This window comes from Dasypus novemcinctus, chromosome 4 (assembly GCF_030445035.2).
Source record: "Dasypus novemcinctus isolate mDasNov1 chromosome 4, mDasNov1.1.hap2, whole genome shotgun sequence".
In the NCBI taxonomy this organism is placed as follows: Eukaryota; Metazoa; Chordata; class Mammalia; order Cingulata; family Dasypodidae; genus Dasypus; species Dasypus novemcinctus.
Genome location: NC_080676.1, coordinates 20,608,102 through 20,621,946, shown reverse-complemented (window position 1 = coordinate 20,621,946; position 13,845 = coordinate 20,608,102). Strand labels below are relative to the sequence as shown.

Genomic DNA, 13,845 nt, shown 5'->3' with positions numbered 1-13,845 from the left:
CCTGCAGGACCATTTGCTCAATTCCACAGTCCAGGAGGGTTGAGGTTGGGGGGGTGGGGGGGATGATGAGGCAGACACCAGCCAGGAGGCAAAATTAGGGCCTTCTCTTTGGATCCAATAGGCCAAGGCCAGAGCCCAAGAGACCAAGCTCCGCTGGTCAGAAAGATGATTAGAAAGGGAGGAAACTGAGGCAGGAGTCAAACCACCACAAAAGTAACAGCTAGGGTGAGACATCCCTCTAGTTCGACTGCCCTCCAGGACGGACGGTCCTTTAGGTTATGATGAGACGCAGGGCGTCTCCAGACCATTTCCCCACATCCACTCCATCCCCCTAACCCCTACCCTATTTTCTAGAACTTCGGGCAGAGTCCTCCCTTTGGGGTCCTAAGAGCGAGAGCTGGCAGAGGCCACTTCTTTCCTGATGACGTGCTGCCTTACACCTGGGCACATTTGCAGAGACAACCCAGCACCACCCTAGACTTCTGGGCAAAGACCAGCAACATTTGGCCTGCAGTCGGGGCCTCTGTGTGCATAAACTTGGGTGATTTGGGCACGGCACGCAGGGTCCCAGCTAGAGGAATGTGTGGGGACTGAAACTCCTGGGGAAATCACATAAAGTCTTCACACGATGTCTCCACCTGTTTTTCCAGCACAGAGGCTGGGCTGGCCCCGACTGCAGCATTTCCAACCCTCAGTGTAAACTTTCCCTAAGATCCTCAGGCAGGACAATGTACCCTTTCCTTAAGATCCCCTAGGCTCCCCCCAATTCCTTCTCATCACCCTTCCCAAGATTCAGAGAGCAACTTCCTCCACTATTCCATTTGCGGTACAAATGTGCTGTGAGGCCTTATATGCTCCTTTTCATTGTCAAACACCATCAGCCTCAACCCATCTTCCCTCTTTGGCTCAAATTCCAGCTGTCACAGGAAGACAGGCAGGTGGTCTCATAAGACCCTGCACGTTGATCATTGGCTGTGCAGCCTCTGCCTCAACTTGCATCAGATATAGCTCTCCTTTTTTTTTTTTTAAAAGATTATTTATTTATCACCCCCCCCCTTGTTGTTTTGTTTGCACTCACTGTCTGCTCCCTTGTCCATTTGCTGTGTGCTCTCTGTGTCTGCTTGTCTTCTCTTTAGGAGGCACTGAGAACCAAGCCTGGGACCTCCCATATGGGAGGGAGGCACTTAATCACTTGAGCCACCTCAGCTCCCCACTTTGTTGTGTCTCTTATTGTCTTTCCTCTCTGTGTCTCCTTGTTGTGTTGTCTTGTTGCGTCAGCCCGCCGTGCCTGCCCATTGCACCAGCTCACTGTCTTGCTCGTCCTCTCCGGGAGGCAACCGGGAACTGAACCTGGAACCTCCCATGTGGTAGGCGTGTGCTCAATCGCTTGAGCCACCTCTGCTTCCCCGTTCTCCTTTTAAACACGGGATATTTTCGGGGAAGGATAAGCACCAACCCTTCTGCAATAAAGGCATGCCATGCATAATCCTGCTGGAGTCTCAGCCCCCGTGGCTGTGTTGCTAGATCACACTGTGGTATAGAACCAGAAGAAGTTAGAGCAGCCATCTGTGTTTATTTAAAAAGAAAATGTTTTTAATACACAATCTTTGACAAAAAAGAACTATGGGCCTCTGTCATGAATTTCTATGGAGAATGGCATTTTACCTTTTATATCTATCTCAATAATATGCTACCTTTCGATCTGAAAACGAGCGAAAATTATTATTCTATTTGGAATTTGCCTGTATATTCATAAAGAAATTCCAGAAGGCTTTAAAGACAAAGCAGTGGCTCCGTGTGGGGAGAGGACAGGAATGAGAGGGAGTCCTCTGAGAGCACACCTTTCTGTGCTCTCTGGGTCTCGAACCATGCGAACGCATTATCGATTTTTAAAAACACAAACGGGAAAGGCATTCAGAGATGGTCCCACAGTCTTCTAAGTGACTCTCTCTAGATGGTGGAGGCAGGAGCATCTGGGTCTGAAATCTCCCCCTTCTCTACAAACATAAACACAACACTAGCGGAGACCTCCCCCATGACTTTTCCATGGTAATTCTCTCCCTTTGGAAAAGACGGGGAGGCCAAAAGAATCAGACTACTGGAGCCTGAAACGGAGTTGATGGAGTGCTAAGGAAGTCCCGAAAGCGGAGATAACTGATCATTCTTTAAAAATGAATTAGGATTCATTCCCATTATGTGGACTGGATGATAGTGTGTTCTTTAAACAGCAATAGCATTAATGAAACACGCCCTGGGATTCTGAGATCATAAGCCTTGGGGATTCTGAATGTGTGTTCCAGGGAGGTTGATTTGGAAGCTTGACCAATTTGAATCGTTTCAGCAGTCCAGCAGCCAGGTAAATTACCAGGGCTATTGAATACTAACACTTACTACGACTTGTTTGCTGTCATTCTGCTGCTGTTTTGTCCCCTTCTCTGTCTAGAGTAGGAATACATGCTATTTCCTGGGACTCTGCTGAGAAGGGGGGTGGGAGGGAGGCAGGAGAGGTAAAGTCCCTGCACCTGCTCCCTTTTGCACATTCTCCTGTTTCTCACTTTGTTGCCCCATACGCAACCCGACAGTTTGTAGTGTGTGTTGTAGTGAACTCTGGCCAGGGCTGCCAGGGTTCTTACTGAGATTGTGGAGAAGCTGAGTGCCCTCTCCTGGCTCTTCTACCAGCCCCACCACATACCCTTCCTTCCCTCCAGTGGCGTCCCCAGCCCCGCCACTCCCAGGCCCTGCCCTAGGACCTAGTCTGGGGTGCATTTCTGTAGCCCTCCCCACACCCCCTTTTAAAAAAAAAGACTTATTTATTTATTTATTTACTTTCCCCCTTCCACCCCTCCCACCCTGCTGTTTTTGCTGTCTGTGTTATCTTCTCTTCTCATTTTCTCTGCTCTGGGATTCACTGGGATTCGATCCTGGAGATCTCTGATGTAGAGAGAGGTTCTCTGTCAATTGTGCCACCTCAGTTCCTTGATTCTCCCCTTGTCTCTCTTCTGATGCGTCATCTTGCTGTGTGACTCACTTAGGGGCACTGGCTTACCACGTGGGCACTCACTCAGGCCTTCATGTAGGCCCTGGCTTGCCACGTGGGCATACTTACTCTTCTTTTTCACCAGGAGGCCCCAGAATAGAACCCAGGTCCTCCCATATGGTAGACGGAAGCTCTATCACTTGAGCCACAACCGCTTCCCCTGTAGTCCCTTTTATCAGCAACCAAATATATAGACCCCTGATTTACTTGCAATACCACCCAGCAGCCTCATATTTTGGTGTGGTGCTGGGAGAACAAAATATTTTGAGACCCAAACAAAGAAAACTCTAATAGAGGGAGAACAGGCAGTGGGATACTCTTTTGGAAGCATGGAGCAGAGCCTGGTGTCCACTGGCTCAGAGACGGGCCTCAAGAGATGTTTAGTTAATTAATTAGCACACTGCCTGTGGACAACCCCTAGAGAAGCTTCTCAGTGGGGTGGTGTATTAGTCAGCCAAAGGGGTGCTGATGCAAAATACCAGAAATTGGTTGGTTTTTATAAAGGGTATTTATTTGGGGTAGGAGCTTACAGACACCGGGACATAAAGCGTAAGTTACTTCCCTCACCAAAGTCTATTTGGAGCAAGATGGCTGCCGACGTCTGCAAGGCTTCCTGGGTTCCTACGTTCCTGGGGCTTGCTTTTCGCTGGGTTCAAGATTTCTTTCTTCCTGGGGCTGGCTTCTCTTTCCTCTGCATGCTGACTTCCCCGGGCTCCAGTTTAAGTCTTCAGCATCAAACTCCAACATCAAAACTCCAACATCAGGAAACCCTCAATTCTGTCCTTTGTCATGTCTTTTATCTGTGAGTCCCCACCCAGCAATGGGCAGGGACTCAACGCCCTAATGTCGTGGCCCGACTCCTAACTCAATTATGCCCAGGTACAGCTCAGATTGCAAACATAACCCAATATGTATTTTTGGAATTCATAACTATACCAAACTGCTCCAGGTGGTGACATCTTCTGAGTGCCCCTCCAGAGCCACTCCCCAGCCCCCTCTGCCCTCCTGTCTGCCAAGAGGCTGACCTGTAGGGACTGCAGCAAGGATTCCCCTCATCCTCTGGCTTTTTCTTGACTGTGCTCAATGGGGAGCTCTAGAAGGAGACAGAGGGAGAGAAGTGAATAAAGTCATGGTTGCTTCTGGCTGATACATCCCTCCCCCAGTAAGTACAGCTCCTCTCCCCACGACTCTCTCCTCCTGGTTCTGGTAGCCTCTCCCTCCCCTTGCCCTTCAGGTCTAGAGGTCAAAATAACTCCTCCCTGTTACCAGCCTGGGATGCTGCACTAGCCATTGTGCTTTCCTGGCATCTACCCACATTTTTGTAAATAGGCCCTGAATGAAACTGTCCTCAAATTAATTATCCCGATTGGAGAGTGCCATCTGTTTCCTGTTGGGACCTTGGCTGGTATCAGTTGAAAGGCTTGGATTTGAGTCCTGGCACTGCCACTTACTAGGCATGTCACCTTGGACATGCCACACAACTGCTCCGGGCCTCAGATCCTGTAACTATAAAATGAAAGCGTTGAATTTGATTTTTGATTCACAGATACTCAATGCAAGCCTACTGCATGCCATGCACTACACCAGATGCATTGGGGGTGGAGGTGGGGAAGGACTGGACTAGACCGAGGCAGGAGATCACTGGGAAACGCTAAGCCCAGGGACAAGGTACACAGGGGTCAGAGTAAGAAAATTAAATCTGTGAGGAAGAATGATGTGGGGCCTCTGTCTTTCAATGGGTATGAGTGTGTTGTGTGTGATCATTATCATAACAATTAAATGGAACTTACCGTCAGGAAAGAGAGGTATTCATTATAAATACTGGAAAAATCACTGCAGCCATTTTTTCAGGATGTTACTATTACTTTGTATCCAGTTATCATGCAGCACAGAAAAAAAAAACAGATGCATTTCAGTAAATATGTGTCAGGTTCATTTCTTATGAATTATATTTGATATAAAAGTAAACGTCTTATAGGTAAACTGAGTCATCTTTATTTGTCACATTGGCCAATGGGGCCTGGCCCGTGAGGTCTGCAGCTCTTCTGGTCTCAGGCTTTCCTGGAAGATTCATCTGGAGGTTGCTGAATCTCTCTGAGTCAGAGGTGGCAACTAGCAGGAGTTTAGTTTGGCTTGCAGAATTTGCTTGAACTGAACTCAAATTCGACGCTTTCTTGTTCTCCACAGCCTTAATCTTCCACATTTGCACGGTGGCTTCTCCTCCCTTAGCCCTGCCAGTCTCTGATCCTTCCCACCTGTGGCAGGACTCTCCTCCGTGCCCCAGGAGCGGTGTCCCTGCAGACAGGCTGTGCCTTCATAGAGGTAATGACCCTACCTCTGCTCAGCTCCTTCCTGTACTCTGTCTCTTTCAATAGTAGCTGTGATGGGGGCTGAGCGAGCATTGCCCTGTCTGAGAGTGGTCGGCCATCTGTCCAAGGGCAGCTGGTCAGTGAGGAGCAGAGCCAGGCCCTCTCAACGCTGGCCTTGGGGCACCCTTCGTGCTTCTGTGCCGCGCTCCCCTGAGTTGGGAAGATGCCTTCTGTTAGGATCGGATCTGGTATTGTCTCTCCTGGGGATGGAGACCCCAAGCCTGTGTCCTCCAGCAGCGGCCTCCAGGGCGGCTGCTGCCCCTCCTTATCTGTCCCAGGGCGCTCACTGACTGCCACCGCCCTGCACAAATGGGGATCATTGTTCCCTGATCACATGACCCGCCTCTTGCTCATACTCAAATGCACCTACACTCGTTTTTCTCTGCAGAGACAAACTCTCTTTCCAGGGTGGAAGCAGAAAAGGCCAGTAAATAAACCCCCGCCGGGGAACCTGGGCTGGCGTGCTTTGGGGAGGAGCATTCCAGATGCCGGTCTCCCCTGCCTCTTCCTTTTTAGAAACCATTAGGGCCTCTCCCGGTCCTTTTTGCCGGCTGGGTCTCCTTGTGGTCGGGAAGTGCTACCGTGGCTCTGGACCACCTGGGCCCCATGCTCTATTTGTCCATTCTTAAATGGCTCCAAATACCTGCGTCTAACAGCAAAGCTCTCCAGGATCAGGCCCAAGCAGCTTTCCAGCCTCAGCTTCCACTCTCTTGCAAGCAAGAGACCCTCAAACACACAGACAGTGTCCCATCACATTGGACCCCTCCCCTGTTCCCAGACGCCCTGAGACCTGAAGTGTGCGTGCTAGCAGATCTTCCCACTGTCTGTCCTCCCCTCTCTTATAGGCAAGAGGCCCTTGTGCGATGTATCCCAGAGTGTGGCATGGGGGCCTCTGCCTGAACAGGGGGTGCTTTTAGGGTGCATTAGGTAACAAGTTAAATAACTGAGTTTGTAGTGGAGAAATCGGGTGTGCGTTGTATCGAAGGCCAGGACACGAGAATACCGAGAAGGAAGTTGGTTTATTTCGACCGGCCGGGCTCGGCGGACTCTTGTCCTAATAAAAACCGAGCCCCGAACAGCCTTTTCCAGTCCCTTTTATACAGAGGATATAGGATTAGGAAGACTAACAGTGATGGTAAACAGACCTTTGGTTAGGTTCTTCAGTGTTTGATCTTAGTATCAGATAGGTTATTTCCTCCAGGGGAGTTACATATTCTCCACATCCAAGCCAGTTTGGATTAGCATATCTTCCACATCGTCTGGAGGCAGCCCTGAATACACACTCAGTCTCACATCCCTTCTGAACATTCAAAGACTGTAGGGCCTATATTACTTATTTGGCCATCTTGGAGACTAGGTACTCTTGGAAATAATTTTGATTTAATGCACAGGCTATATCAAGTTACCTAGTGAGAAAGTTATCCCCTTCTCCAGTCTGGCAGGCAACCCCACCTTTCTCCCAGAGGGAGAAAGCCTGGGTTAGGGTGGTGTACCTTCACACCTCTTTACTACTTCTTAACCCTTTTCTTAATCAAAAGAGTACAGACTTCTAGGTACATGCCCCCAAAGAATTGCAAGTAGTGGCACATGCAGATATTTCCATGCTGACGTTCATAGCGGCATTATTCACAATCCAGGTGTCCATCAACTGATGAATGGATAAATAAAACATGGTATATACATAAAATGGAATATCATTCAGCTGTGAAAAGGAATGAAGTTCTGATCCATGTAACAACATGGAGGAACCTTGTTGAGTGAAATAAGTCAGATACATAAGGGCAAATATTGCATGAGCTCACTGATATGAAATAATTAGAATAAGCAAATATATAGAGTGGGAAATTACCAGGGGCTGGGATCAGGGTAGGGAATGGGGAGTTAATGGTTACTTAACACAGAATATCTTTTTGGGGTGATAGAAAAGTTTTGGTAATTGTTGGTGATGATGGTAGCACAACATGTGAATATAATTAGCATCACTGAATTATGCATTTGCATGTGGTTAAAAGGGGAAATTTTAGGTTGTATAGATGTTATTAGAATAAAAACTTTTAAGAAAACTGTAGAACCGTATAATAACAAAGAGTGTTATCTATGGACCATAGTTAATAGTACAATTCTATCGATTGTAACAAAGATATCAAATGAATAAAATGTTAGAGGAGGGAGGGGGTAATATGATAACTGTATTTTCTGCGTAATTTTTCTATAAACATACAACTTCTCTAATACAAAAGTTTTTTTTTTAAAGAGTGCAGGCCTCAATCAGAGCTTTCACAGTCAAGCATTTTTAGCTACAATCAATACCATTGTTTTTAAATTTTTAAATATAGTTTTTCTTTTTTTTTTTTTTTAAGAAACTTAGATTATCGTAAATGTTACATCAAAAATACAGGGGGTTCCCACATGCCGCGCTCCTAGCCCTCCCACATTTGGCAATTGACTTTTCATTCCAATTTAAGGATGTGATATAAAGTGTCCTTTTAAAATAAATGTTTTCTAAGTGGGCCAAATTAATGAAAAATATTAAGTAAACAATTATTGGTACACACATATGACAGAAATCGTAAGGATGGTATATAAAGAATTAAGGCTGGGGGAGCAGTGCAGTAGTGCTTAGGAGAATGGAAGCAAATCCCCGCTCTGCTTCTACCAGCTGGGTGACCTGAGGCAAGTACCTCAACCTAAAGAGCTTCATTTCCCTTATCTAAAAAACGATAATGACAGCACCTAAAGCATAGAATTATATTAACATAATGAATGTAAAGCTTTGAGCCCAGTGCCTGGTTGGTAGAAAAGGCTCAGTAAATGTTAGATGTTATTTACTGGCCTAGCTCACATGTCACCTCTTCAAGGAAGCCTGCCTGAGTATTTCAATCGGAAGTTCTTCCTCTTCTCTAATGGCACTTTGTACTTGTCTTATGGAACTCAACACATTCTATCTTGCACACAGTTGTGAGATATTAGACTTTTTACATAGCTATATACTACTTAACACATGCTAAATAATACATTAAGTCTTTGATTATGAATGATTCCATTTTTTATGTGTATTTGGTTTATAAAGACATAAAGATCTGTTCCCATTTTTTTCTAGGAAACTCTAAAAGACCTCCAATCTCAACATTTTGTAGAGCATCCAGCAAAAGCTCAAACACCCTAGGGCAAGAGAATAGAGAACCCTTGTTTAATGCCATTTAAATCATGACGGTACACAGGCTAGAAACACCTGAGTCCCATTTGTTCCTCTTTTCTGGAGAAAGAGAAAGACTGACCAATGGAAGAGGTAGAGTCTCCAGAGTTATGGAAGTATGGAAACAGAGCAGTAGCCCACAATGGACTCAAAAAAGAAGGAAGAGGGCTGACAATGGGAGACAAGACACAAAGGGACGAAACCAGGGCAGGGACCACAAGGTGAGGGGCTGACACCCTGAGCCTTCAGGATAATACATCATCAATGAATCTGATGTGAGTCTTTGGCACAGGACTTTTTGCAATTAAAACAAAGGGATAGAGTAATATGTAAAGGCAATGTAAAAAGGGACAAAGACCCACCTCTGTGGTTTCACCATTTACTTCAGGCTGCTCTGATGAGATCTATGTCTAGGAAGAATGAGCTTTTGCGGAATCATTTATTTCCCTTCTTTTCAGAAGCTGCGACAGAGCCTCTTTGGAAATACAGTCCATATCTTCAGCTCTGATTGGAAAAGAGCCTATTTCAAATTCCATGAACCTTTTTCTGACCTGGCATTTGCTTTGGAAATGGGAAAGGTAATAGCCAGTTGAGAATTTTCAAGCATCCTAATTCCATGGTCCCTCTCCATGTTTCCTTCCAGTCCTCATCCATATGAATGTGTTTTCATTACAACCATATGTAGAAACACATTTATAATGTAAAATTTAACCTTAAGTTACAACAGATTGTTTGAAATTATAGCATACTGTCTGGGTTGTGACAAGTCGCCAACTCTCTTTTTTCCCTGCTTTGCATTCTAGTTTTCCTGCCTCTTCTCTCTAAGTCTTAAGCATCTCCGAGGATTTAGAAGGCAGGAGATCGAGGAAGTTTTCCTCTGGCTTGTTTAAAATCACAATAATTCACGTTCTCAATCACCAATCAGACCAGTTACCTGAATTTCAAGGACTAGCCAGCTAGTTCCTTACCTCCTATAAACTGAAGAGTTCCCTGTGAAGCAGGTGCACAGGGAAGGTGGGATGGAAGAGGGCATGGATCCAGGCGTGGTGTAGTTCCACCGAAACCGTTAACCCCTGCTCCCACCCTCCCACCTCTCACGGTTCATCCCCCCCATTTCAGGGAGGTGCCCGAGGCCTTCAGATGGCTGTGCAAGTATCTGTCCTCAAATACTTCTTGTTCACAAGGAAGGGCAAAGACTGTAACTTTCACAGGTAAGAGGACTGAGACAAGTACTTGAGAGAGAAACCCATTTCCCTAGAACTTTGACAGCCCGATAATCACAATGAAAAACTCAGCTGCTTCAGGAAGGGGTCCTGGCTCCTTCCTGAAGATAGACGTGGCAGAGAATGACTGGATTTCAAGGCTGGGGGAGGGCTGTCCTGGAGTCACTCTCCCTGTTTAGTGGCAGGAATAACGTTGACGGTTTTAATGCTCTACTGAAGACCACTCTCTCAGGTGAAATCAAGCACCAGGGTCTCAGGTAGACCGGCTTGTCCATATTTGATGGAGAGCCCCAACCAAACACTTCCAGGGAGGAAGAAAAAGAATGATGGAAAACCTGATAAATGAAGGATCGATCTTCCCACTTAACCCAGCCGAAAAAGGACAGGGTTTGGCAATTGCCTGTTTTTAAAAATCAGGTAAAATTACTTTATCCTTAGAAGTGAAAGTCAAGCCCCTATCATGCACAAAGCCCGCTAGATGTTAGAGGGGGGTAAAGGGCACACATCTGCCCTGAAGCCTCATCAGGCATCACCCAAAATAGGATTTAAATGTACAGTCTATTCTAAGATTATTAGCTGCCAGTTTCCCTAGAAGCAGAGCCTGAGACAGGAATTCCTTATGCGAGTGATTTATTAAGGGAGTGCCCTCAGGAGGAATGGATAAGGAAAGGAAGGTTACCGGAAGGAAAGGAGAAGAAGCTAAGTAGGAATGTGGTTTCCTGCAGTAGCTGTCTCTGCCTGATCCCATGGGGACCTCTGGAGCATATGCACTGGGAGCCTGCCCAGTCTTCAGATAAGAGAGGAGGGCTTTGCACCACCCACTCCAGCCAATCACTGGTCAGGGGTCATTCCTGGGGAGAAGCACATCAACGTCTGGGCAAGGTGGCTCCCGTCCTTCAGAGAAAGTTAGAAAGGTGAGCCACTAGCAGCAGGACTCCAAGCAGCTGGGGGACAGACCCCCCACCTGAGTAAAAGGGGTCCCAGGTCATCTACATGGAACACAAATGGAAAGCATTTAGCCCAATACCTAACCTGTGGGAAATGTTCAATAAACATTAATGAGTAATCGCTATTATAGTCCTGCTCCAGGAAGCCTCCCTGAACTGTCCCAGTCAGAAGTTCTCTCCCTTCTTCCTCTGACCTCTCCTAGCCCTTTGTCTTATTTTCGTTCTACCTTGTACCAGAGTTCTGGCACGTGCTATGCCTTGTTACTCATGTCTGTATTGTCACAGAAGGAGCCAAATACTCCCATATTCACCCCATATTCAGATCAAACTGGAGGCCCTAGCAAAGAGTGGGTGCCCATTCATTCCAGTGTTGTCATACCCCTGCCTCCTGCGTGGTAGTTTATGTGAAATCAGCAAGCAGGAGCAGAAGGAAGTGCTGGCGGCGGCGCTTGCGGACATCCTGTGGGCTGCAGGAGCTGCTCAGAAGGCCACCGTCTGCCTCGTCACTGAGGACACTTGTGTTGCCTCCACTCCCGACCACCCTGGGGATGGCGTCACTGAGCGGGTGAGTGCAGGCCTGCCTGTCCTAAGGGATGAAGGGCCACTGGGGAATGGGGATTGAGGATATATTGTGCCTTAGCATGGCAAGGGAGTTCGAGGCTCATCGATGCTTCTGCAGCTGCCTCATCGTGGCCAAATGCACCTTTCAGGGAGGCATGTGGCTGGAAGGAGCCAAGCAGCCAGAATGGACAATCCTGCTGTAAATTTCTCTTCCCAGATAACAGATGACCTATGCCCCATGCCAGATATCATCACGAACTGCATTTCCATAACTACTGTCTTAAAGATAGCTAAATAGTACCTATTAGGAAAAAAATCTTTTATAGGTTACTGCTCAAGAAATATTGTTGGGAATGAATGTGGCTCAAGCGGCTGAGCACCCAATTTCCACATGGGAGGTCCCAGGTTTGGTTCCTCATGCCTCCTGGAAAAAAACAAAAACAACCAACAACAAGCAAAAGAAATGGAAAGACCCACTTAGGGAAGCCAATATGGCTCAGTGGTTGAGTGCCAGCTTCCCACATATGAGGTCCCGGGTTTAATCCTCAGCCCCTGGTAGCAAAAAAAAAAAAAAAAGATATATTGTTTAAAAACTGAGGGATATAAAAGTGATACTGGTAGGTACCCAGTTTTACCATGTGTGTCTTGGGTAAGATAATATGTCAGTTTTTAGCAACTTGGTTTTGCAATGAAACAAACTCCTTTGAGGTAATAGCAGTGAGTTGATATCTCTTAGATGTAGCTTTCATCTTCCTTTTCATTTTTATTTTCTATTCCTGATTTATAGCTCCAACTGTTTGAATTTTTAGAGAAAGAAGCCATTGAGAAATTCATCTATGATCATTTACAATACGTAAGTGTTAAGCGTTGCGATAATTCCTTTACACTGAACGCTGCTCTAACAGGGATCTCATTTCTTTTATAACATGTATTTCTAATGATGCTTGTTAAGAAAACCAGGTCATTTTGAGGGCTAAGAAAAGGCGGAACCAGAAAAAGAAAAGCCTGCCTCTCCCTCCCCACAACCTAGAAAGAGGCCCGGATCACACAAAGGCTTTTCACAGATGTCTTTTTCCTTGGCTAATCAAACCCAGTGAATAACACTTTAGAGAGTATAAACTAGGATTTCTTTTGTGGGAAGAGATAATGCTAAAGCCCCCTTGCCTCATAGAGAAACAAAGATGAGCTGCCAAAATGATGATCCCGGTCTATACTGCTGCCAAGTAAATCCCTTCTGGTCTTAAAAGGAGCCCGTTTCACCTTTCTGTCATCACCTTACAGTGCCTCCCCTGTGGTGATTCCAGGTGGGGTGGGGACAAAGTAGTGGACACCGATGGTGGAACATGGAAGGGGCTTCTTCAAGATTGCTCTGCAGAGAGATAAAGGAAAACTGATTTTCTGGGGGGGGAAAAAAAGAACCCTACACAATGTGAAAGTAAAATAGCCATTAAGTCATACAATCGTGGATTTGTTCAGGGGAGGGATGTGATCCACGAAACCCACTGCTTCATTGGCTTCAAAGGCTATAGAGGAAGAAAGTGCGGGTCTGAGTTCTCAGCCATGTATTAGCCATTGATCTTTGTTAAACTAGCTGCCACGGGGCCTACCTGCCCCCCGTCCCATAGGTCTGCTTGTTAGCCTGTGTGGTAGGCAGAAGACAGCCCCCCCCAAAGATATCCACATCCTACCCCCAGAACCTGTGAATACGTGACAATTACATGGCCAAGGGGAATGAAAATTGCAGAAGGAATTAAGGGTGCTGATCAACGGACTTTAAAATCGGGAGATTATCCTGGATTATCTGGGTGGGCCCGATGTAATCCCCAGGGTTCGTAAATGTGGAAAAAGGAGACAGAAGAGGAGATCAGAGGGAGGTGATGTGAGACTTACTGCTGCTGACTTTGAAAGTGAAGGAGGGGGACCATGAACCAAGAAATGTGGGCAGGGTCTGTAGAAACTGGCAAGGACAAGGAAACAGATTTCCCCTAGACCCTCCGGGATACCTCTCAAGGACATCCTTCCACCCGGACCTGCACTATGTGATGAGTGCCCGGTCCAGTCTTTTACCAACCACATTCACTATCAAAATCCATCAGTTCTATTTTCCACTTCATTTGGAGAAGTCTCCAGCTTAAGTCTGAGGGCTACTTGTAGGCAGCAGAACTATCAGACATGATCCACAACATTAGCCCACGGTGTTAATATTTTTTAAAATTTGAATCAGTGAACATTAAAAGCAATCAGAAAATTCCTCATAAAAATCTGGGTTTGGAGCTCCCCAACATCAAAAAATCTGGCCAGACTTGGCCTATATTTTTGCATGTCCTCAATTAGCTGGTAAAAGGGTTAGTTACCCCCATTAGATGAGTCATGGCCTGCATCATGCCCCCCTGAAGATGTCCACACCCTAATTCCTGGAACCCGTGGCAAACACCACACAATGGGTTGGCTTAAGAATTCACTGTCCCACAGTTTTGAAGGCTGGACACCCGAAATCAAGGCCTCAGCAAGG

General features: G+C 46.3%; 1 protein-coding gene across 1 annotated transcript in view; it reads left to right on the top strand.

Moving 5' to 3' along the window:
- MINDY4B (MINDY family member 4B) overlaps positions 1-13,845 on the top strand; it is a 37,103-nt gene that overhangs the window by 2,687 nt on the left and 20,571 nt on the right. The window contains exons 4-7 of the mRNA XM_058296401.1: positions 9,061-9,180; positions 9,722-9,813; positions 11,172-11,337; positions 12,121-12,186. Of these exons, the coding sequence (XP_058152384.1) occupies positions 9,061-9,180; positions 9,722-9,813; positions 11,172-11,337; positions 12,121-12,186 (444 nt within the window). The remainder of the gene's footprint in view (positions 1-9,060; positions 9,181-9,721; positions 9,814-11,171; positions 11,338-12,120; positions 12,187-13,845) is intronic.